Source organism: Psammomys obesus, unplaced genomic scaffold, assembly GCF_907164565.1.
Source record: "Psammomys obesus unplaced genomic scaffold, mPsaObe1.curated_primary_1811, whole genome shotgun sequence".
NCBI lineage: Eukaryota > Metazoa > Chordata > Mammalia > Rodentia > Muridae > Psammomys > Psammomys obesus.
The window spans coordinates 5,139,522-5,165,830 of record NW_026596091.1 but is presented as its reverse complement, the minus strand read 5'-3'; the positions used below and the strand labels follow the sequence as shown (position 1 = coordinate 5,165,830).

Here is a 26,309-nt window from a genome sequence, read left to right as displayed (position 1 = left end):
TGGAAACAGATGCAGAGAACCACAGCTAAACAAATAGGTGGAAACGGGGAGTCTTGTGGAAGAGTAGAAGGATTGAGGGAGACGGAGGGGGGTCAAAGACACCAGATGAAGACCTACAGAGTAAACTAACCTGGGCCCATGGGGCCTCACAGAGATTGAACCAACAACCAAAGAGCATGCATGGGCTGGACCTAGACCTCCTACATATATGTAGCAGGATGGAAGCTTGTTTTTCATGTGGGTCCCATAACAATTGGGGCAGGGGCTGTCTCTGACTCTGCTGCCTGCCTCTGGATCACTGGGCTCCCTTTTCAGGCCTCAGTGGGAGAGGATGTGCATAGTTCTGTGGCACATCTTAGCCCTGATGCCCAGGGCAGGTTGGTGCTCATTGTGGGGTCTACCCTTCTCTAAGAAGAAGGGAAGGGGGTGGGGGAAGAGAGGTGAGGGTGGGACTGGGAGAAGGAGGGAGCTGCAAATTGATTAAATAAATAAATTAATGGAAAAGATTTTGCAAAGGGTATGTTAATACACATCAGGTTTTCAAATATACTCTGAAGTTAACATGAGAACTGATTCTTACCTTTTGTAAATACTGAAGTCTACTGAGCAAGCAGTAACATTAACTTTAATGTACTAGAAATACTAGTGATGAAAGAAATGGATTGCTAATTACAGAGTAAGCAGAATTAAAAGATTTAAACCAAAAACTGCCTATGTTTTTATTTTATTTTTCATTAGCATTAACTCAGTCACTGAATTAATAAAGGTATGAAAATATTATTCAGCTTGTAGTATATTTATTTCCTGAATTATTTAACTATAATATAATAATGAATAAAATATCATCTGTTGTGACTGGTAAGCAGGCATTTCTATGGCCAGCCCCCATGGAACCTGACAAGCAGGACATCAGGCATCTGTGAGGCCACTTCCAACATCAGTGGTGACAGGACCACCTAGGATGAAAACACCTGTTCCTTGCACATGTGCTGGGTCACCTTATAAGAGGTCTCGCCCCTCCTCTCTCTCTCTCATTCTCACCTCGCCCAGAGAAGGTCTTTGTGACTCCTCTCCCATCTCCTAATAAAACCTCCCAGTGAAACCTGTCACATGGCGTGATTTATGAACCGGCCGTATAACTCCGCTGCAGGATCGTGATTTCATTCTATGCTTGGAATTATTTAGGCATTGGGTACATGGTCTTCAATGTTGATTATTCTTAAAGAAATGTTGCATTGGCCTATCTTTGGAAAGCTCTCAGTTTCTCTTGGCTATTTCCATCAAGGCTTTTTTAACATATGTCACATGTTTTATGGTTCCAACTGAAGAGAGGAAGGAGAGAAACTCTATCTTAATGATGGATCCTAAGACACTTTCAATACTTTCAAATGTATGTAAACAGAGAGATGATGGCAAGAACTTGCTGGCATGTGATACACAGAAGAAAAGGGATATTCTTATTCTCTCTCAACTTTCTTTTGAAAGACTACACTACTGACTCAGTGAACATCCCAGGCCATTTACTTAGTGTTCCGAATCAGTTATTTTGTTATACTTGTAAATACAAAAACAAAAACAAAAACAAAAACAAAAAAAAAAAAAAGAGGGACTAGAGAGATGGCCCAGAGGTTGAGAGTATATACTGTTCCTGCAGAGGACCTTAATTCAGTTCCTAGCAACCATATCAGGTCGTTCACAATTCCCTATAACACCAGTTCAGGAATCTAATGCCATCACTTGGACTCTGCAGGTACTGCACTCACATGCACAACTCCCCTACCTCACAATTTAAAATAATTTTTATCTCTCAAGTACACAATAAGGACATTTGCTCAACCATGTTTGTAGCAGCCTTATTTGTAATAGCCAGAAGCTGGAAACAGCCCAGATGCCCCTCAGTGGAGGAATGGATGCACAAATTGTGGTATATATACACAATGGAATATTACTCAGCAATAAAAAACAAGGAAATCATGAAATTTGCAGGTAAATGGTGGGATCTGGAAAAGATCACGCTGAGTGAGCTAGCCCAGAAGCAGAAAAGATGTACACGGTATATACTCACTCATATAGACATATAATATAGGATAAACCTACTAAAATCTGTACACCTAAAGAAACTAATCAAGAGGGAGGACTCTTGCTAAAATGCTCAATTCCTATCCAGAAAAGAGGATGGACATCAGAAGAAGGAGAAAAGAGGAACAAGTCAGGAGCCTGACACAGAGGACCTCTGAAAGGCTCTGCCCTGTAGACTGTCAATGCAGATGCTGAAACTTATGGGCAACCTTTGGGCAGAGTGCAGGGAATCTTAGGAAAGAAGTGGGAAACAGTAAGATCTGGAGAGGACAGGAACTCCACAAGGAGAGCAACAGAACCAAAAAAATCTGAGCACAGGGGTTTTTCCTGAGACTGATACTCCAACCAAGGACTATTCATGGAGACAGCCTAAGACCTCTGCACAGATGTAGCCTATGGCAGTTCAGTATCCAACTGGGTTCCATTGTAATAGGAACAGGGACTGTCTCTGACATGAACTGATTGGCCTGCTCTTTAATTACCTCCCCGAGGGGGAAGCAACATTACCAGGCCACAGAAGACGACAATGCAGCCACTCCTGATGAGACCTAAAAAACTAGGATCAGAAGGAAGGAAAAGAAGACCTCACCTATCAGTGGGCTTGGGGAGGGGCATATATGCAGAGGGTAGAGGAAGGGAGGGATTGGGATGGGAGGAGGGAGGGAACCACAGGGGGGATACAAAGTGAATAAAGTGTAATTAATAAAGAAAAAAAAAAAAAACAACAAAGTTACATCCTGCCCTTCTCTCATTTCTAGCCAAAACATGAAATCTGCCATATCCCATGTTTTAGAGGGAAAGTGGATGGTATATTATATGACTCATACAAATTAGTCTTAAGCTAAGATTCTCCTAGTTTGCAGAAAGTTTTTCCTTCATCATAAATTTTTATCCAATGTTTTTAAAGGCTGAGGGGTAAGGAGGAGAAAAAGAATTTCCCTGACATCTTCTGTAATTACAGTGAGCACTGAATCTACTGTGGTGAGCACTGACTCCATTTCTTCTGCATTATGGTGAGCACCGAGTCTGGTTCTTTTTTTTAATGCCCCAACGTTCTAAGTACTGGATATGTGTCTGTGTTTAATAAATACTTACTGATCTGACTTATTCTTACATGCTGACACTGACATCTATGATTTGGCACTGACTAGGAATGGGATGTTCCACACTGATGAATTTTTAAAACAATAAGCTTAATCCATTAATCAGTTAAACAAAGGCTGGAAAGAAGGCTCAGCAGTTAAGAGGGCTCGCTGTTCTTGCACAGGACCAGAGTTTTGTTCCCAGCACTCAGGTGGGCTGCTTACAATTACCTGTAACTTGAGCTCCAGGGGACCTGACACCCTCTTCTCCCCTCCTTAGGTATTCACACATATGTGGAAATATACTGACACATATGTCAAAAACTTCTTAAAAATATCTTAAAAACACAACAATGAAAACTAGTTAAACATGTGGCTAGAGAAATGGCTTGGCTCTTAAGAGAACTGGCTGCAGAGGTCTAGCAGAGCAACCTGAGGTCCTCAGGTACAATGAGGTCTATTTTAACTTTATTGAGAAAGGGTCTTGGTAGATAGTCTTGGCTGCCCTGGCACTCAAGTAGCCCTTGGGAATTTCAAACTCAATCTCCAAAGTGAACAATATAGGCATGTGCCACCACACCTGAATTTTTTTTTGTCAGAGTTTTGTAGAGATTATTTAAACAACTTTGAATTCAAGTTTGTTTTATCTTTTACTAATCTCCTTTGTTCCACTCGAGGGTGGAAATAAAGTGTGAGAGATCTTTAAATTTCTTATACTTTATAAAAATTTGTCAGTTCTCATAATTGACAGAATTTAACTAGTCTACAAAAACAAAACAAAACCCCAAAGCCAAACCAAAACAACAACAAAACTCCTTAGACTTAGGAATCTAATATAAACAAAGAGACAAATGAGAGTTGTATATAAAAGGAGAGAAGGTTAGCACTCCCCTTGACAAAGATGAAAGAGGCCACTGGGCCAAACAATATGCATAAGATTAAGGCATCTAACCATTGTTTTAGAATCACCCAATAATGGAGTAGAGTAGGGTACGGCCAGACATCTCTTGACACTAGACGAAACTTCTGGTGCCAGAAATGGGTTACATCTAATTGAATTGTTGCACAGCGGATCACAGAAACCCCCAAACAATACAGGATATTGATAAGTTTCTAAAAACTGATGGTAAGGCCTACTGCTGAAGACCACAACTACATAACTCACTGAACATCAAGTTGGAGCCTATATAGAGCTGTCACTCTTACTCTGCACACTATAAGAAGAGAAAGGCAAATACCAACCCAGCCTAAACCTTTTCATTTATAATGGTGATCTGCCTTCAAGACACACTGATGCAAGAGTAGAACAAAAGTAGTGTGAGCAACCAACCACTAATTGGATTTAAGGACCACTTCATAAGATGGAATCCATGCCTGACAATACTCAGGTAGCCTAAAACTTGAGACAAGATAGTCCATGTACATAGAGGAAAACGAAACACTACTGTTCTGCCAAAGGAACGTAGCAATAACAGCATTCTGCTATACTTGGAGATCAGTGCCTTGTTCAGCCATCATCAGAGAAGCTTCCTCCTGCAGCACATGGGAACAAATACAGAGACCAACAGCCAAACAATATGTGGAGTGAGAACTTTGGAACACACAGTACTAAATGGGATGTCTCCATCAAATCTCCCCTCAGGCCTCAGGGAACTCTGCAGAATAAGAGGCAGAAAGATTGTATAGTGACAGAAGATACCAAGAGAAAAAAAAAAGCCTTCTAGTAGGCACGATAGGACTGACACATATATGAACACTGAGATTGTGGCAGCATGCACAAGGTCTGCACAGGTCCGAGCCAGATGGGGCCTCAGCACTGAGGGGAACTGAACACAATGCCCCATTCCCAACCCCAAAGTTGTCTCCAGCTGATAAATGCTCACAAAAAAATAACTTTCTCCCAAGATGTCTCACTATGCATATATAAACCATAATTAAGCGCAGGTCCCAGGCCCAGCACAAAACAAATTCAATGGTGTTTTTGGAGCTTTTTTTTTGGTATCATCGTGCTGTTTGAGCATTTTATATGTATATTTATATAGTTATAAGTAAATAAATGTATATAAATAGTTATAAGTATATAAATGTATAAATATACAATAGTATTTACATTTATATACTTATAACCATATAAATATATAATAGTATATATATATATATATATATATATATATATATATATATGACTACTTTATAGGTCTTTTGTTTATATATTAAAGTTTTCAATTTTGTGTTTTTATGGGATTCCTGTGTGTGTCAATGGTATGCTTCTGCATCTATAGGTTTCTGTTTTTTTCTTTGGCTATGTATTAATATATTTTTTTCTTTAATTCTTTTTTTGTTTTGTCCTATTCAGAATTGTTTGTTTTTATCTTATTTATTATTATATTTAGATGTATGTTTGTTTTCTAATGAGAGAGATGAAGAAAGGTTGTGAATTTGGGTGGATGGGGAGGATCTCGGAGGAATTGGGAGAAGGGAAAACCTTAGTCAAAATATATTGTATGTAAAATATTTACGTTTTAAAATTTTTTAAAAAAGGAAAACCAAACCAAACCAAACCAAACCAAAAATGACATAAAGCCCTAAAGAAACCAGCTACTGAGCATGCTGAGGCTATAGTCTGCTATTCACAGCTTCCTCGTTGGCTTGCAAAAGACATTCATTTCTTTTTCTTTCAGGAATAATTATTCCAAACGCTTTTGCCTAGAAAAATTATGTTTTATAGAACCGAATCAACAAGCTTTATTTCTGCTTTCCTATTATTTTAAATGTAAATGGTCTGTTTATTATTTAGAACTCTATACAAATGGGTTAGCAAATACTCGGGACCCTACCTAGGTTTTTATGCTTATAAGCCTTTCATGTCCCTCACATGGAAATTTTAGCAAGTAGTTCATAGACATAATAGCTTATAGCTGTAACTATACTTTTAAAAACATAAATTACATAAAGACAAAAGATACAAGAAGTAGGTAGCAGATTTCCTGTCACATTTAGTAGCTGTACAGATACATGTGCATAAGCTAAACATGGTTATCAAACCTTAACACTTGAAGACACGTCCAGTGGACTTTGTCACAGTATTAACACAGCAAGGGAGGGCACTGGCACTTGTGCTGAACCTCACTTTACTTGGTACTCCTCAGTTCAGGTTTACCTATACCATGGTTCACTGTTCTTTGTTTTATTTATTTCTGATTTTCTGCAGTTTTGGGCACTGTATCAAAATATACTTATCCTATCTATTCGAAATTGGGAAAGAGGGCCATAGGGGACACACATGATACTGAAGGGAATCCAATGAGAACTTTATTGAATTTAGAATTTGTCAAAATACTGATGTTTCCCTCTGAGGCAGCACCTGAGAGTCATAGTTCATTAGCAAACATTAACTTATCTTTTATGACATAAAAAATAACTTCACAAATGTGATAGTAGCCTTATATTAGCCTGACTTTGCCCAATATTGGAGACTTTGTTCCAATGGTATCTAAGACTTACAAATATGCATATCTAAAAGAAGAGGGCAAGAGGCCCTCATGAACCAGCAAGTGGAGCATCCATTAAATTCGTTGAGAACTTAATTTATTGTTTGTAGAGCAAATCTTTGTGCCACGTCTACAATTTAAATAAAGTAGACTTCATTTACAATGTTTTGTGGAGACAATACAGATGTTATAATTTCTTAATTTTTAAAGTCTTTTATTTTATTAAAATTAATATTATCTTATTAAAATAAAATGACAATTAAAAAATGTGGCTGTAACACACGCAACATACCTGCAGGTGTGATCATCACTTACACTTGCAATTTCATGGCCTTCTTTAGGATGGAACACCAAATCATTAATGAAATCTGAATGGCCCTCCAAAACCTGGAACAGAAAGGGATCAGTGGGGAAGCATGACCACTCTACAGTATGCCTATCTAGTATTTTCACTTTATACATTTTTCTGTAGTAGTTTAACAAATCTGCCATTTTAACAGTATGATTTTTATAGGTACTTTCCTAGAAAGGTTAACTGGGAGAGAAGTCATCATTCAACACACTGTTAGCTCAGTCTTTCTTTCCTAGTATGTGTTTCTTATTAAAATACACTTCTTTAAAGTGCATCTGTCCTTATATCATTTCCTTTCTCATTTATTACATAGAGCTCAAATAAAAATTGAAGTTGCAAAAACATTTTGGGACTCCTGAGATAGAGTCCTTCTAGGCTTTTATTATTTATCTGTTGCTTTGAACATTTACAACCAACTAATGAATACACATAATACGAAGTTCACCTGTGATGTTTGTAATCATTTGTTCAATTTGAATGACAGCACTGGAGCGAATGACAGAGAATATTACAAACCCATAGTCACAATTTTCTTCTTCTAGCCATCGATAAAACTAATAGGAACTTGGGATGGTTAATATTATTCTTATACAAAAATACAATACAACGCCAACTCAACCTGAGAGCTACTTATTATTAACAGAAAACATTAAAACAGAAAAAGTATATATATATGTGCATACACATACATATGAGAAAGAGCTTACTATGTTTAAAATATTGTTCTAAAAGTTTTGTATGAATTAGCCCAACCATTACTTATAACCTTATGAAACAGATGCTTCACCGATTATGAAGAGAATAGAGTACCTGCAAGTAGAATTGAGTTTTAAAATGGAGGTAGTGTGGCTCCTAAATGTATTTTCTTTAAGAAGGTCTGCATTTAGTTTTCTAAAAAACTGCTTAAAAATGTTTTACTTTTATTGAGGTGTCATTAAAGTAATTATATATTTAAGGAGTATGTGCACACTGGCAACAAAGCTAATAAATCTACTCATCATGAGTTTTTAGGTTCACTTATATCACTTTTTTCTTTTTCTTTTTGGTTTTCTGAGACAGGGTTTCTCTGTGTAGACAGGACTGGCCTCGAATGCAGAGATCTGCCTGCCTCTGCCTCCTGAGTGCTAGGATAAAAGGCGAGTGCCACAACCGCCTGGCTTGCTTCACTTTTCCTATTTGTGTTGTGAGAACTTAGGACCTCAAGAAATTTTAAGAATACAGTATATTATCTTTCATTTCTTGCAAATGTCAATGCATACATCATGCTCATAGTCCTTCTAACCCAACTCTGTAACCCTGATTAATGTAACCCTGTACTTAATGTTTGTTCTCTTGAAGTTGTATTTCATTTCATTCTTACTCTACCCATCATAAGCTCTTTTCTTAGACACTGTTCCTAGCTTCTATAAGTGATATCGTATTTACTAACTGCCTTCTTCTAACAATCGAGGTGCTAGGGTGTGTAATATAGTAAATGGAACCTAAATTGCAGACTTTAAAGAGATGGTGAATCATAATCATCACCCTGACTGGATCTTGAATTAATGAGGACACAGGCCTCTGGACTGAAGGGAGAAGACCCTCGCCTGAAGTGCCTGCCCCAGGAAAAATCAGTGTTACCTGTCAGCCTGCCTTCACTTCTCACTGGAGCTTGTGTCCAGCCTGCTGCTGCTGCTCTCCCTATTCTTTGCCAATGTCAGAGTGGCCCTGCGATCTCACCGAACACTTTCCAGGACTTCCAAGATCAGACTGGGATCACTGAGGCATTCAGCCTCACACACTGGGCAGAACAGAGTTCCCGGCCTCTTTAGCATGTCCCAGCTCCTACTGTGCCAGGCAGTCTAGGAACTCTACTTTCATAAAATATGTTCACTCTACTGCTTTCTTTCCTCTAAAGAATTCTTGACTAATCTAATGGCCATTAAAGCGCATTTTCAATCATGTAAGTACAATTTAATAAGTAAATAAACATATTTAACATAAAGATTTATTATACTTATCCATATACCTTGTATTCATTTTTATCTTGAAGATCTGAAGTAAATAATCTAATCTTCATATCAGCAGCTGAAGTACAGAATCTAAAGAAAAAAATCAGACTTAGTTTATTTAGCCTTTGTAACTGAAAGTCCTTCCCCATGCCATGTTGCCTCTAAGTCATTGAACCTTGTCCTGATTCATAATGATGCCCTAGGGGTTTGCAGAGGTGGGCAGTTTACACTAGAAAATATTACAGTCATTAAAGAAAGGAGACAAATTCAATGTTTTATTCTGGAACACATAAAATGTTAGCACATTCTGGATTTGTGTCTTCCACTATAAACACAGAACTTCACATTAAGTTGGCATGGAATATCCTGCATTCTCTACCTTTCTTAGAATCTTTGCTATGTTAGGGATGTAAACACTTTTATTCTCCTGTTTCAGTTGTTGTCTGGGAGGCTTACTGCCTCCTTCTGCTAACCTACACCTAATCCTGAAAGCTTCTAGTCTCTGTACCATCTAACCTAGACCTAGAATGTTCTCAGCCTCTGAGACTTACTGCTTAGTAGGTGCACCCTTTGTTGTTCTTGCTGAGCTCCAGACTGGCTGGTTCAACTCAGCTGTTCTGGTTCAAACTCCTCCCAGCTGACTTACTCAATCTACCTTCTCTCTCAGCCCCTGAACTGCTCTGCTGGCATCAAACTCTAGACATCTACTCTAATCTCCTGGCTCCTCTTCATTCTCTAGCTCATTTGGTCTTCATCCGAGTTCCCTCTCTGCAACTTGTCTATTACTGGCCCTGTCAAAACTGCCTACCTCTTTCTCTCTGCATTGCCCCTTAAGTGGCTACCATTTCCTCTCTCTTCTCATCAGAGTTGGGTGTATCCTATTCTGTCAAGTCTTTCTTTTGATTCTTCACTGTTTTTGCCATTCAATTAGACATCACTTTCAAACATGGCTGCTTCCTTCTACAAACTAACTTTACCTTTGTTTGGGATTAAAGGCATGTACTACCACACCTGGACCTAAGCTTCTCTTTGCCTGATATTTGCTCTATACCAGGCTAGCCTTGAATTCAGATCTGCTTGCCCTCTGTCTTCTTGGTTTAAAGGCATGTTTGTATTCCAGCCGGATTACACAGACCTAGAAGATCTTTGGATGTAATTTCTTTCCAGCCAGATCACATAGACCTAGAAGGTCTTCTGATGTGATCTTTTGCCAGAACAGCCATGTTCTGAATCAATATTCCTCTACAAGGTCCCCCTTTCTGTTTAAATTTTAAAATAGAAACAGTTATCAATCCCACAAACTTAATAGTCCAAATGTCCTTATGAAGATCCACTGATGCTCCTCCATAATTGCAGTCCTGATCATCTGTCTTTTAGCAACAGTGCATTTCAGCATTAAGAGATTGCTTGATTATGTCTCTGAGGCTGAAAACGTTCTAGGCCTAGGTTAGATTGTATGGAGGCTAGAGGCTTCCAGGATTAGGCCTAGGTTAGCAAAAAGAGACAACTGCCTCCCAAACAACTGAAACAGGAGAATAAAAGTTCTGTTTACATAGGTGTTTACAAGTCATCCTTTTAAGGAGACCAGAAAACCCAAGACTGAGATAATATGAGCATCTGCTCTTCACTACTAAGAAAGAAAAAAAAGCAGGGATCAAAAGTGCAGCAGGTCAGGAAGAGGGCAAACAAACATGCAACCCCCCTCCCCATTGCAGTACCAAGAAGAACTTTTTAAATGTAAACTTGACAACCAAGAGATTCTAAGTTGTACTTCAGCCATATACAGAGCCCACTATGCAGTCAAAAACAAAACAAAACAAAACTCTATTTCTGAATACTCTTAAAAAAATAAAGCAAGAAATAGAGCATATGACTATAATCATACACAAATATATACAGATCAGGTTTCCAACCTTTTGGCTTCTTTTAGCTATACTGGATGAAGAATAAAAGCTGATGAGTGAACAAAGTGTGTATCACTTTCATGATTATCTGCTGCCACAGATTTCCAAGAAGTCACATAATATTCCTAAGTATGGAATTGAATCGAAGACCCAGAAATAAACCCACACACCCTCAAACCCACACACCTACAAAGGTAGCTGTTTTAACAAAGTAGCACTGTATTGTTTCCACATTTTTTGTGTGCATGCTTGTGTGTACACACAATGGCAGATGTGTGGAGGTCAGAGGACAACTTGCCAGAGCTAGTTAGCTTTCCTTCTATCAGAGGGGTTCTGGAAACTGAACTCAGGTAGTTAGGTATGGTGGCAAGAACTTTTAACCACTGTGCCATCTTGCTGGCTCTTAAATAGTACTTTGATTAGAAAGTACAGAAAGATGACTTTGAGTGATTCTGAAGAAACTCAGGTAAAGAGATTTGTAGTTTGGAGCAAACACTTGGTCAGTCATAGTCACTAACCTACGAAGATGAGACTATAGGATTATTAACTATCCAATCATCTAAGGTTATGGAAATAGGACGGAGCACTTGGGTCACCTGACACGAAGGACAGTCACACTGCACTGAAATGTTTATACTTACTTGATTACTGGAGGCAGTGAATCGAGTTTGGTCTCTGGGCTCCAGGCAATGCCATCAACTCGGACTCCATGGTGAAATGTTCGTAGTGTTTTATACTGAATTCCTTCAGTGTCTGTTTCTTCCTCCTAAATGTACACAGTAAATATTTTAATGTTATGAAGACAAACAATAAAATACTCTGAATTTCATCTTAATAATTTATTACAAGGCATGCATATGCTTTTAAAGAGTACAAAAGAAAATTAGATACTGAAATTATACTAGTTTATGGAATTCAAAAGAATATTGGGGACTTTAGATGTAGCTTTAGAGTATTTGTCTACCATGCACAAGGTCTTAGTTTGATCTCCAGTATCCTGCCGGAGGGGCAAAAGAAATGTAAGGGAACAAACAAAAAAGTTGTTAACCCTCTTTTACAAACAAAGACATAGGTAAAACAAAACAGAAAACATGTTATATTTCACCTAGGAGACATTTTATCTTCAACAGTAAATACACTGCATAGCAACTAAAAAAATGAGATGGTTGTAAAATCAGTTTTCTAGGTAAACAAGTTACATACATAGATTATCAACTGATAGGTAACTGAACATATACCTAAGTTTTAACTATGTGGAAGATCCTTTGAATGGCAATTCATACCTCCAAATCCGTGTTTTTTTTACACAGTATTATATATACATAAGATACTGTAATTTACTTGTTTTATTAGACCAGTATTCCTTAACCTTCCTAATAAGACACTGTAAATATGGTTCCTCATGCTGGGGTGACCTCCAACCATAAAGTTATTTTCCTTGTTACTTTATAATGATAATTTTGCTAGTGTTATGAATCATAATGTAAATATCTGTTTTCCGGTGTTCTTAGGTGACCCCTGTGAAAGGGTCATTTGACACCTAAATGGGTTGCAATCTACTGCATTAGAAGCCATGAACAGTAAATACCAAAGCATGCTGGCTTAGAATACTGTGCACAATAATAATAATAGCATATGGAAGAACAGGGAACCAGCCACCAAAGTTTCCAAGCATACTTCCTGAGAGTGAGAAAAGGCAGTGAGGGAAGATACTCAGGGGTCTTCCAAAATAATTGCTAATCTCTTAATTCTTAGACCAGGTAATAGGTATACAGGCCTATATTTTGCATATTATTTTATATGTTTCACACTATTCTCTCATACATACTTTTGCTAAATCCCAGCAGATGTACTGATTATGCCAAGACATCTTCAGAGATCCCAGCAAAGTCATTTTGCAGGAACCCTAACCACGTCTTCATAAAATTCAAACACTACTTGAATAAAAGTTTAAATTTCAGGTAAAGTTAAAAGCTAACAAAAGGACTTTCCATTAATCAAAGAAGTGAATAGAAATATATTTAGTGAAAAAAGAAAAAAAAAACCCTGCCAAAGTTTTATTTCTCCATAATTAGTATATATTACAACTGTCCAGGTAACAGATAAGCCAAGGCAGCAACCACTAAGCAGTTTAAAATGAAGTCTAAAAATCTAATCATGCTGACTTCACAGTCTGTCTAACATCTATGTTTCCATATTTGACACATCTAAAAATGAATTTTCATATAAAAGCACATATTATTTTGCTACTGTAACAAGAGTGATGAAAAGCAGATCCTGTACTTGTTACTCAAAGTAGATATGGAATTATTGAGCAGTCATTGGGATAATGAAATCACAGGGACTGCACACACTAAGCTTTATGTAGTAACAGGAAGCCTTGCCCTGCCCCTGGCATTACTGTCTGTTATTGAGCTAACTGATGAAAAGGGCAGTGTGTGTGGTATAGACAGAAATAAATGCTATTTTTGGTTCAGTTCAGGGTGTAGGCAGTACTGTATAGGCAGGAAATTAAGAGACTTTGGAAAATTTGCTGTAATAGAAATGGTTATACAAGGCTCCAGCAATTTGAGGTTGAAGAACAGCCAAGCTGGTGGAGGGGCTGTTCTAAGGATTTGAAAGTGGCAAGCCTTTCTACCATACCCATTTACGGCCATATACCTAATTCCAGTTAGTCATGGCTGGCTTATCTAATGCAACTCCCCTACTTAGTGCTTTCATTTTTATTTAAACGTCTGAAAAATATTAAGAATAGCTCTCTGAACACTTCCAATGAGAAAGTAGCTCTTTTTGGGAGAAGCAGATTCAGGGCTACTGGAGTTCCTGACATTAAGCCAGAGTGTTTCCATGTAAATTCTACTTAATGTCACAGTTCTGTCTCTGAAACTATACGGAACAAGCTTAATTTGGTGATGGTAGACCATGCCAGAGCAATCTCTGTTAGGTGAACACATTCAGAGCAGACTTAGCACCAGTTACTGCAAACAAATGGAGGTGACACATCAAACTGTCATCTAATGCCTCTTCTCTGAATTTTAAACATTTTTAATATAGCTCTGAACTTTGTTTTCAAATACACTATCTCCTTTTAATCAGAGTACAATGCCGAGAAGCCAAAATTATAAAAAACATTATCAATCTGTAGAGAACAATGTTGTCTGATAAGCTACTAGGCATATAATCTAAAGAATCTGAAATGTAGGCAGTATGTATACTTACTTTATAAGATATGAAATAAGAATAAAGAAAAATCTCAAAGAACGCTACTATAATATAAGCTTTAGAATAACCTTTATATTGATTATATATGAAGTAGATATATGAAGTTGCATTGGTTAAAATATTCACTTAAAATTAATTCTACCTTTTAAATTATATTTAGTGTGTGTGCGCGCGTGTGCTACAGTGCACATGCTGAAGTCAGAGGACAACTTTCAGGAGTTGGTTCTTTTTTTTCCACCATGTGGATTTCAGGGATTGAACCCAAGCCATGATGATTGGCAAGAAATGCCTTTACCTACTGAACCATCCCACTGGTCCTACTTTTATGTTATTACGGTAACATCTAAACTTACATTTGTGGCTCATGTTATATTCTAACTGGATGGTACTGAATTAGCTTTGTTCAGCTTCCCATTGTGTTGACTTGGGATTAATATTCAGGTGACTAAAATCTGAGTCACAATTTTCTCTTCCCAGTTCTATGTCTATTGTCTTAAGACTTATATTATCTTTATTAAAATTTTGCTTGTTTGACTTGGTCCACTCTATTAAACAATGTTTGGATCTGAACATAGTTTGGTATACAAAAAGCACTTGATAAATATTTGCTAAATGAAGTTGGTTATCAAAGGAATAAGGTATCTTTCTGTTTCATTTTCTCCACAAAAATAATGTGCTTGCCTAAATCAAAGCTGTCATTCAAGTCCAACCAGAGACTTATTACTAAAGAACGAATAAGCTTCAACACTTTTATCCTCATTTGGTCATTCATAAATGAGGCTTTTATGTGCATACTGATTTAAGAATCTCTTTGGGGATAGGGTGAAGACTCTCTCTTTCTTCAACTTCCTGGCCTTTTGTATATTCATTTTGACAAATGTGTAGCAATCAACAAGCGTACCATTTCTACTCATATTTCTGGATACTTAAAGGACAGCATGAGATTTTTAAAACTGTTCTGTTGAAACTCATAATCTTTTATACTTAGTGTTTCGTGATAATGTTACAATGAAGACTTTTTTTTCCTGATACTCATGGGAAAATTGGTTTGATTTATATATTTTTTTTCTTACAAGAGATAAATTGGGTGATATGAAGTTTGAAGGCTCTAGGATGAAAGAATAGGAATGTTTAACAGCATCTAAATAGATCAAAAAGAACAGTCATTTTTTTTTTTTTTTTTTGGATATCCAAGGGCACACTAACAAAACTACATTCTTCAGAATATTTGAACTACCGACTTAATTTGAACAGAAACAGAAGAATGAATCTGACAAAAGAACAGAGTTTAGCATGAGGTCTAAACCTTGTTCTCATTCCTTAGTCATGCAATCCCCTAAACATCTTCGAAGCAGAAAGGAAACTCTAAGAGTAAAGGGTATTTAACTCTACCTCTAAAAAGAGCAGAATATGATTTGTGTTCCCCATATGCTAATAAAAGAAAAATTGTTTTATTTTTTCTTTATATAAATTGGAAATAAGACCTACTTTATTGTTTTTACAGATATGAGGATCAATAAAGACAAGTCTTTTGATCATTTTCCTTGTTGCCTATTTTCTCTCTTTCCTTTCTCTAATTTTTCTCCCACCTTGATTTTCTCTAGTTTTTCCTAACTGAACTTGAACTAGAGGTAGATAAATTAATCAGTATTTGAAGATGCAATTCTATGTCCACATCTATTAATTTAGAAAGCAATGGCAGTAACGAGGAAAACTCAATCCCATCGTATGGCTTGCTTAATTGTTCTGCAGGTAAGCTGCCCATGTTAGAGGAAGTTTTTAATAAGTCTTTCTTAAAACAATGCTACATTATTTGCCTGATTCACGACTTATGATTCTGAAAGTCCATCTGAACTTAGGTCAAGGGTCATAGAAATATAGTACTGTAAATATTATTGTGGTACACAAAGAACTGCAGAAACTCCAGAGGGTTAAATTTTCTCTGCTGAGTATTTCCTATGTGTAATCTAGGTTTCCTGTGAGAAAACATGGTACGAGGTCTCTTGGAAGAAATTTTTCTTTGATGATTAAATATGAGGTTGTGATTGTCACTGATGCCCATATCAACTACACAAAATACATATATGGGTAACAATGTGCCAAAAGGCTTCTGGGAACATCATATGCACTAACATACACACCACACCAGATGTATTGAACATCATATTCCTCACCTTTAGAGAAGACAGGCTAAGTATCTGACGAAGGTTTGATGCTAATTAAGAACAGCTATTCAAAACCATTCAAAAGTACATTTCTAGGTATTTTGATTCCAGAACTCAAAGGGCTAAGATGAACTACTTGCTGTAAATGTAATTCTATACTCGGTTATCTAAATATCTGCTACAGGTACAGAAAGTATGATGGCAATTTAATAGGAAAGCTGAATATTACAAAAGCTGGAAATTCTCGTGAAAATAATTTTTTTAGACTCTCTATATCATCTTGTTTCCTGTGATATAGCATAATGCAGGGAAGTCTGAACCTGACTGCACTTGACTGGACTTTCTAATATGTGTGTGAATGTTCAGTTACAGCAGTCTTTATTAGAATATTCCACTGCTACTCACTAGGTGAAAGAAAAGCTTCATACTTTTCATTTCCATCATCAATGTAATGTTTATACAAGTCTCAGTCATTACTACTGAGAATGCTTTTCACTGTGGATCTTCAAATTATTTTTTTCTTGTATTCGAACGCAATATACTTTTTTTTAAGTTCTCTTTTTTTTTTTTTAGATTTATTTATCTTATTATGTATACAATGTTCAGTCTGCATGTACACCTGAACACCAGAAGAGGGCACCAGATCTCATTATAGATGGTTGTGAGCCACCATGTGGTTGCTGGGAATTGAACTCAGGACCTCTGGAAGAGCAATCAGTACTCTTAACCTCTGAGCCATCTCTCCAGCCCCACAATATACTTTTATACCTCAGCTTTGGTTTGTATAAACTTTGTTATTGATAAAATACCTTTACTTGTCATTCCCTGTAGTTTGTAGACTAACCTGAAATGTACACATGCCAATAACCACATAATTACTGCCACCATATGCAATTAGGTTTCCTGAGTCTCCACTCTCGAAGGGGTTAAATTCTACCACATGTACATAGTCTTCACAATCCACAGTGTAGGCAGCATTTCTTGTGGCATCCTGCTTCATCGTGTATCTCAAAGCTTGAGCCGTTGTAAGATCAAGTAGCCTTCTATGGGAACCCACGAAACTGTGGAGCACAAAATTGAAAAGGTGTTAAGTCATTCAACAGAAGAATTATTATACGGTTTGGTACTACCATGCCAGAAGCAGCTCAAGAGCATTCTGCTTATAAACACACACAAATGACTTTAATAAAAATAGATTCATGAAATTACTAAATAACAGACACAGCTCTATTTGTAGTTGGCAAGTTTTGCATTTTGCTGACATGATCATAATTAAGAATTCCATAAAAGTTGGTACTACCAATATTCCCCTTTTGTCTATGATGAAATTTGCCAAGCTAATAAACAAGTTGAGGATTTAAAAGATTTAGTATGTACTGGGCCCAAATGCTAGAGAAAACACATACACACACCTGCCTTTCTCAGGACTATGATACATTACTTGTTTTAATTATATGACTTTTAATATTCTAATTTGGCAGTTCAGCTGAACTTCAATAAAGGGTGAGATGAGCTGGAAATTTCTATCCATGCCTAAAGAGACAAAGAATCTATGAGCCTTGAAGGATATCATGATCTAGGGATAGGTACATAGCAACGTTAACCCATTTAATAAAATGGGCAGATACAAAACCACAGGATTTGGGGTAATGTGTGATATCAGTGTTATAATGACAGTCACAAGCCTCAACTAATTTGTCATGGGTTAGGTAGTGTGCACTGTGGAAATGGCATTCTCACCTGAGAAGAAGTAATTTTAATTTACTGTTGGTTAAAAGGTGGAGTCATCCTGGGCTCAAAACACATTAACGATCTTTTGGGTATCTGCTGAGTTTGACTTGTGTTCCCCCACCTCGGGGAGCTTAACCTTAATACACGAGCATTCCAGATTGGGCACGTTTACGTGTGACCCGCAGGTGAGCATACAGCAGAGAATATACAGGACGTGCAATAGATTCGAGGTCCGGAACTGATGGCACCCCTCCTCTCTATGTCTTTAAAGCCTAATGTCAGCACTCTCAGGGCCTCGCTAGGAGGCACGGGAGGAGCGTAGGCAAATCCCTGAAGTGTGTCCCCACGCCTCTCCCGAGACAACCCGCTCCCACCTCGAAAGGTCACAAGGAAGAACTCTGGGGAACAGGGAAGGGTGCTTGGGGAAGCAGCACAAGCTGGAGGCCCCGCACTCCGTACGCACCTAGGGCAGGAGGCGACCTGGGCTCAGCTCTCCCGACTGTGGGCGGCCGCCGCGCGCGCCGGCTCTGCTTCCGGGTCGGAGGGCGAGCGCGGCGATTGGTTCCCGGCTCCCCGCGAGGTTTGAAATGGACGCCGCGGCGATTCCGACCTTCGCCTTCCGGCATCCTGGCTGCGCGGCTCCGCCCTCGGCTCTGCACCGCCTTGGGCCACCGGACTAGGAGAATCTCGCCTTTTGCTCCACGGTCGCATTTCGAGTGGTAACTCAGGCTGCTGCTTTGTTAAGGCGTTTCGGTGACAGCGACGTGCCTTGTGTCAGTCAGTGGCGTTGTCTGTGCGGTGGCTTTGTCCTGACTTCTGTGTTCTTTGAGGCAGAATTCACAGAATCTTGTGAAAAGGGACCTGGAAGGTCATGGGGGTTGTTGATGGGGAGACTGAAGCCTTTCAAGATCTGCTTTTAGTTCGTTAGACCAGGGATCTGTCGCAGGGCATTTGTAGACTCCCCAGAATTTCTGTCTGCTGTTGCATCCTACAAAGGGACATTCAGAACCAGACTAGGAGAACAGTTATGTCAATGGTCATCATTTTAATGGAGTATTTTCTAAGAGCTGCCAATAAGGAAGCTGTATATTTCCTTCACTGATGCCTCATAATTCTGTAAAGTAGTTAAGACCCTGTATGAACGTGAAGAAATTTATGTCCATCACGATGTACAGCTAAAACACAAGCGTGGTAGCAGGGATGATGGAGATTGTAGCTTTCTCTCACTTTACCTTCCAGCGACAATTTCCTGTCTTAGAATTTCTGCTCCGGTGCACCTTGAGTGCAGTTTTAAAGCAAGAGTTTATTACTTCAGCCACATTCTACCTCTATGTTTCGATTTTGTCCTCTAGTCCCCCTTCTTCGCTCACTCTGTATAGTGCACACTCTCTAGGTTTGCCTTTTTCATAGTCAGTATCTCATTGATTCTTCACAACAGGCTGGGAGATAAGAACAGAGGGTGAGGCATAGTCCGGGTTTCTTTGTGATAATACTAATGCCTGGGCAGCCAGGTCTAGAGTTTGGCTAGGCTTAGACAGCCCTGGAAAGCTGGGTTACGGTAGTTTGCCAGGCCAGTTGCACTGCCTGTTTGTGAACAGCCAGTTCAAGAGCTAAACATGGTTTTACCTGTTTAAATTGTTTGTGACAAACGACTTAAAAACTATTTTGTGACTTCTAAAAATTATATAAATCAGGTTTTATTGACCATAAACAAAACAACAGCTGTGTTTGTTTATGTGTTGTTCCCAACTGCCTTTATATGATAAGGTCAAGGGGTGTGATTGTGACGTAGACGGTATGGCCTGAATGTCTCAAATATTTAGTATTTGTAGACTCCTAGATGAGACTTTTTGATACTGTAGTAACGCTCTTTCAATTTTAACAAACAGACAAACAGCCTTAAAAATTCATGATGCATGATCATAACTAAAGTGCTTGGCATTGCTGTAAAAGCTTTATACGTATTTGTCTTTTACTTTTCACAAAGGTATACAAGACAAGAACTGTTTTCATTTTCACTCCAAGGAAGTTGAGGCAAGGAGAAGTGATGTAACTTAGCTTAGATCTCATAGCTTAGTAGATGATAGAGCCAGGGATTCATGATGATCTAATTCTAGGTGAATTTTTACTTTATTTATTTATTTTTTATTTTATTATATGTTTAGAAACCTAAACATATATCTTTAAATGCTACCAATTGTTAGTCTTTTACCAAAAATTTATTTCAGGGAAACTAATTGTATCACTGATAGCTCATGCTTTTATTACTTTTTCACTTTTGATTTTTAAGAGATAAATGTGTTATTTTCAAGAGAAACTAAAGCTCTCAGCAATGAGGATTACTATTTATGGTCATCTACTATCTGTTTAATTTGCATCACAGATTATTATTTTACAGGTGACCTCTGCCTTTTTTTATTGGATAAATCTGAGATACCTACCTCCCTATTGCTGCACTTTTCACAGCAGCCAAATTATGTGATAACCTAGATGCTCATCAAGGAATGAGTAAGGGCTGGGGAGGCGGCTCAGTGGATAGAGCATCTGGTTAATTAGGAAGACTGGAATCAAAATCCTTAGAATGAATATAAATGCCAGTGTAGTAGTCTGCTGTAGTCCCAGTGTGCTGGAGGTGTAGGCAAGCTGGCTAGCCAGACTAGCTGATAGGGTGAGGTCTGGGTTCAGCAAGAGATCACGGCTCTTTCTATAAGGTGAAGAGCAGTGGCGGAAAACACTTGGTGTCATCCTTGGGGCTCCATACTCACATACAAGTGAATACGTGCACACGCGCACGCGCGCGCGCGCACACACACACACACACACACACACACACACACACACGGCAGTCAATGATGCCTGCCATAAAGAAGACTGAAAGTAGAAGAGAGGACTACATAAGGTTGGTATCTAGAAGATAGACACTACATCAGGTTATTCTGAAAGGGTTATGTATGCCTCCAGGAGAAGTTATGAAAAATCTAGAAATCTTGGATTTATGCCTTTTGGCATTTACTAGCTTTGTGTCATTGGACATTACTTTCTTCATGGGTGAAATGCAGATAATCATAGATGGACATTATTAGGACACTTGTGAAAACTGAGCAAAGTAATTAGCATTAAACTTTTGAAAAGTGTGGCTTCATGTGTTAGATGACATTGATTATCTGTTTGCTGTGTAACAAAACATGTAATCAAAAACATAGTTACTAGGAAATAACAATGAAGTATTTGCTCACAGGTATTTGAACAATTCTGTGGGTCAGCATCTGGCTTGGATTCCTCTACTTGCCTTGACAAAGATGTCTCATGCTGCTGAAGTTCACCTTCAATGTTGATTGGGGTCTCCATGGAATAAGGTGGCCTCTTTTGTGTCTGTGGGTTGGTATCAGTTGCAGCTGGAGTACCTTCTCTTGCACATGTCTTCTTCAGCAGGTTAGCTGGGCTTGGCACAGCAGGTTCAGGCCTCCTGAAGTTTCCCCAAGATGGGTGATTTGCTAGGAGGACTGGGAGAGTCAACATTTGGGTATCATTGTGGATGTGAATTATTATTCAAAAGGATAAAGATAGCGTCAGTGAAGAGAAAAGGCATGTGATGTGAAGTCCAGAGAGACAAGGCACAGGCTTTAAATGTCCTTGTGATAGAGGCACACAGTCATGCTTAATTCTCTTGACCACAGGTTGTGACAATCCATGGGTAATGTTGTCTACCAAGGAAAGTCATTAGAAACTCTGCCAGAGTTTTTGCTGGGGAATAGACATAGGCATTCCCTGTTCACCATGTGCCCAAAAATCTAGACGCGAAGGAAATTAGATATATAGTTTATAAAAACAGTTCAGCACAATAAATACTCTTAGTGGAAACTCTACTGAAATCTAAATTTATAGATGCTTTTGCACAAACCTCTTAAGGCTTTGGCTTAGAATTCTTATTATCATAGTCAACTAGTCAGATCACGTTGTAAGACTGTTCCAGATTGAAATGGAGAGAAAAATAAACCACTTCTTTTGGAACAATACAGGAATGAGAGGAAACGCCCACCCCCTAATCTACCACTTATAGGACCATTTTTCTCAAAACAACTGTCTTAAAATACAGATTTAATTAGTGATGTCTGTGTCTATAATTACAAATTTGCAGAATTTACATGTCTGTTTTATGTGAATTTTCAGAATTGAAGGTTGTATTTTTGTTATTTCTAAAGATTTCACTTAAGAAAACTAAAGCAGAGGAAAATATGATTGGGAAGAAGTTGTATTATTCTATTTTCCTAAATTTAATTAAAAGCAATCATGGTAAATATGAAATGACCTCTTGTTCACTACTTATTTTTCTCTAACTGTGCTTGCTTACACATGTTAAATGTTACTTTCCAATTAAAGCAAGTCACTTTAACATTGTATTCTGTTCTACTTTAAGAGAATGGCTATGCTTAATCAGATGTCTGTCTTGGATATGATTAAAGTGTTCAGAAGGAATTGGCGTGGTCTTTGTAACTCTGAAAGAACTACTTTATGTGGTCCAGACGCCATGCTTTTGGCACTGCAGCTTTCCATGGCAGAAAACAACAAACAGGTTAGTAAACTATATTTAGTTTAACTGTTTTTAAACTGAATTTTACTTGTTGCTCATTATAATAAGCGTGAGCTTAATTAAGTACATCATTTCTTTGCAATATTTGACCTCCTAAAATAGGATGTTTCAGAAATGCTTCTGCATATTTGTTTCTAAATACTACAGCTGGAATTTTTTGAAAAATATTGCCTATATATCTGAAATAACTTATTTCAAATTATTTCATGTCTATAATTTGAACATGGAATGACGACATTTGATATCTCATGAAAAAAACATAGACTAAATCAGCAACTCTGATGGTTAAATATATTCCTATTTAATAATTGTTCCATTGTTCCCTAAAAGAAGCTCTAGAGGAGCAGATATAGTTTTTGTTCAACATAAAATATTTTGTGCCTAGTTTCAGCACTGTTGCCTGAGTTATGTATTCTTAAATTGATTTATGCATACAGTCATCTGGGAAGTATTTGTTTATTCAGTCATTCATTTATTCATCTCTTCGTTCATTCTTCTGCATACATTACACCCTGTCTGCAGTTTCCCTTTCTCCTCTCCTCCCAGTCTCTTCTTTGCAATTCCCCTCTCCCCAGATCTACTCTTTTCCCTTCAAAAAAGAGTAGTCCTCCCAAGGATATCAACCAAACCTGATCAAGGCTGGAGGAGGCAACCCATTAGGAGGAAGAGGGTCCAAAGAACAGGCGAAAGAGTCAGAGACAGCTCTGCTCCCACTGTTAGCAGTTCCATCTCTTCTAGCTGCTCACTGAGGACCTTTGAGTTCATGCTGTGGCAAATGTCTTTTACTTTATTGGGGAGCAGTTACTGTTTGGCCTTATCTTTAGACATGGGTTCACAGTTTGAATCTGGCAACCATTCTATAATAGGGCATTTGTCACTTTCTATAAGGTGAAAGACTGTTACTTAAGTTTCATTATGTGAAACAAAGATACTTCATACAAAGCAATTTTATTACAGTGCCCATGGTACACTGTTAGATTTGGAGATGATGTAACAAATAAGAATAAAAATATTTAACAGTTGTACATTTACTAGCCACTGTTTTAACAATTTTGTTTTACCTTAAAAGGGGAAAGAGATAAAAATACATAATTTTATTACCATTTATCCAATTTTATTTGAACTGTACAATCTTATTTTATAATCAGAGAAACTGAGTTTGGGGTTTTTTGTATGACCAAGTTTAAAAAATTAATCAATCTATGCTCTTTTCTCTAATGGTACCAAATGAAGTCAAATTAATTAAAATTTTAAATTTTATTTAACAGTTGAACCATCATAAACTAATTTTGATATACAACCAGAGTGCACATGCTCTCAAAATATGTAAATGCTGCTAGATAGTATTCTCTAGGTATGACAGGGAAACTGTACCCAGAAATCTCAACAATATGGTTGCCTAAATGTGACTTGTGTAATTACAGCACTGAATGCCAATGTGGATGAGGGGAAATTTTGAAAGTGTCTTTCCTAGATGTAGAGCTTCAGGCAGTCAATGGCTTCTAAGACAGGGACAATCAGTTTTCTTCATGAGTAAGCTCCTACATAGCTTGTCTAATACCAAGTAGCTAGTCCTAGACACAGGTACATTCTAAGAATGCTAAGTCGTGTATACACATATATGTTGTCTTAGTTAGAGTTTCTGTTGCTGCAATGAAACACCATCACCAAAAAGCAAAGTTGAGGTAGAAAAGGGTTTATTTGGCTTACACTTCCATATGGCTGTTGACCACTGAAGAAGTCAGCAGGAGAACTGAAGCAGGGCAGGAATCTGGTGGCAGGAACTGATGCAGTGCTATGGAAGGGTGCTGCTTGCTGGCTTGCTCTTTCTGTCTGGTTCAGCTGCTTTCTTAGAGAACCAGGACCACCAGCCTAGGGACAGAACCACCCACAATAGGCTGGCCTCTTCTTCCAAAATCACTGATGATGAAAATGCCTTACATTCTCAGTTGAAGTTCCCTCGGACAACTCTTCTTTGTTAGTCAAGGTGACATAGACTAGCTAGTACATATGTACATGTAGCACTAATGGAAAGAATTCATGAATTTGTGGGGTGCACAGTAGGCTTTGGAGCAGAGAAGGAGCGGGAACAATGCAGATGTAGTACTTACGTAGGAAGTTCTCCAAAAGAAATGTGATTCTAGCACTTCTCATTTTATTCTTGTGAAATACAAGTCACATCCATCAGAGAATTAAATGATTAAACATTTTAAACTTGCTTCATACAAGTTTTTCTAGCAAAAGTGTTTCTGGCCTGTGTTTTTAGCAAAACATTTTGTGATTTGACCATTTACTCTCTCAATCAGTTGTTACTGGTTTGAATCATAGAATATACTGTCACAATGGACATCTGTAAGCTGTTTTCTTGGTGTTGTTTGTTTGTTTGGTTTTTTTTAGTGCCTTTTTATTTGACTTTAAAACATTTTTTTTACAATGCCAGTGTGAACACTGTTAATGTGGTAATATATGCGCTTGCATAATTTTACTTTAAGAATGAGATTAAGTTGTGTCCTTTGCTGTAGAGAAGCTGTTCAGTTTCACGAGGTCCCATTCATTGATTGTGCCTCTGCTATCAGTGTTCTGTTCAGGAAGTTGTTTCCTGTGCCACTGTGTTCAAGGCTATTCCCCACTTTCTCTTCTATTAGGTTCAGTGTATCTGGTTTTATATTGAATTCTTTGATCCATTTGAACTTGAGTTTTATGCAAGGTGATAAATAATGGATCTATTTGCATTCTTCTACATACAGACATCCAGTTTGACCAGCACAACTTTTTGAAGATGCTTTCTTTTTTTCATTGTGTATTTCTGGCTTCTTTCTCAAAAAAAAAAAAAAAAAAAATCAGGTGATAATAGGAGTGTGGATTTACATCTTGGTCTTTGATTTGGTTCTGTTGATCAACCCGTCTTTTTATTGCCAATACCATGTAGTTTTTATTACTATAGCTCTGTAGTATAGCTTGAAATTGGGGATGATGCTATCTCCAGATGTTCTTTTATTGTAGAAAATTGTTTCATTTAGCCTGAGATTTTAATTTTTTCATAAGAAGTTGAGTATTGTCCTTTCAAGGTCTGTAAAAATTGTGTTTTGATGGGGATGGTGTTGAATGTGTAGATTGCTTTTGGCAGGGTGGCCATTTTTACTATGATCATACTGATCCATGGCATGGGGAATCTTTCCATCTTCTGATATCATCTTCAATTTCTTTCTTTAGAGACTTGAAAGTTTTTTGTCATACAACTCTTTCACTTTTTTGGCTAGAGTTTTCCCAAGATATTTTATATTTGTGGCTATTGTGAAGGGTGCTATTTTTCTAATTTTTTTTTTCAGCTGTTTGTCATTTGTGTATAGGACAACTACTGATTTTTTTTGTTTTTAGTTAATCTTGTATCCAGCCACTTCATTAAAGGTGTTAACAGCAAAGGGAGTTCCCTGGTAGAATTTTTGAGATTACTTTTGTATACTATCATATATCATCTATGACTAGCAATACTTCGACTTCTTCCTTTCCAGTTTGAATCCCCTTGATCTCCTTCAGTTGTCTTATTGCACCAGCTGGAACTCCATATCTATTGAATCGATGTGAAGAGAATGGACAGTCTTATCTTGTTCCTGATTTTAGTGGGGACTGCTTTGAGTTTCTCTCCATTTAACTTGATGTTGGCTATTGGCTTTCCGTATATAGCCTTTATTTTGTTTACA

The 26,309-nt window shown here is 37.7% G+C and overlaps 2 protein-coding genes and 1 pseudogene across 8 annotated transcripts in view; 2 read left to right on the top strand and 1 right to left on the bottom strand.

Moving 5' to 3' along the window:
- Positions 1-18,541, bottom strand: part of Nup37 (nucleoporin 37) — a 34,610-nt gene extending 16,069 nt beyond the window's left edge. Inside the window, exons 1-5 of one of the 2 annotated variants that reach the window (XM_055627887.1) lie at positions 18,481-18,541; positions 17,131-17,347; positions 11,541-11,665; positions 9,013-9,085; positions 6,945-7,039 (exon numbers count right to left, since the gene is read on the bottom strand). In XM_055627887.1, coding sequence (XP_055483862.1) covers positions 6,945-7,039; positions 9,013-9,085; positions 11,541-11,665; positions 17,131-17,286 — 449 coding nt within the window. In that variant the 5' untranslated portion in view covers positions 17,287-17,347; positions 18,481-18,541. Of the gene's footprint in view, positions 1-6,944; positions 7,040-9,012; positions 9,086-11,540; positions 11,666-17,130; positions 17,348-18,026; positions 18,121-18,480 lie in introns of those variants that run through there. The other variant, XM_055627888.1, reaches the window with a different exon arrangement.
- Positions 4,019-4,124, top strand: LOC129691813 (U6atac minor spliceosomal RNA; annotated as a pseudogene).
- Positions 18,542-18,681: 140 nt separating the features above from the next.
- Parpbp (PARP1 binding protein) overlaps positions 18,682-26,309 on the top strand; it is a 54,897-nt gene continuing 47,269 nt past the window's right edge. For 3 of the 6 annotated variants that reach the window (XM_055627942.1, XM_055627946.1, XM_055627947.1), the window contains exons 1-2: positions 20,957-21,449; positions 22,435-22,590. In XM_055627942.1, the coding sequence (XP_055483917.1) occupies positions 21,324-21,449; positions 22,435-22,590 (282 nt within the window). In that variant the 5' untranslated portion in view covers positions 20,957-21,323. Of the gene's footprint in view, positions 18,737-20,956; positions 21,450-22,434; positions 22,591-26,309 lie in introns of those variants that run through there. The other 3 variants (XM_055627943.1, XM_055627945.1, XM_055627944.1) reach the window with 3 other exon arrangements.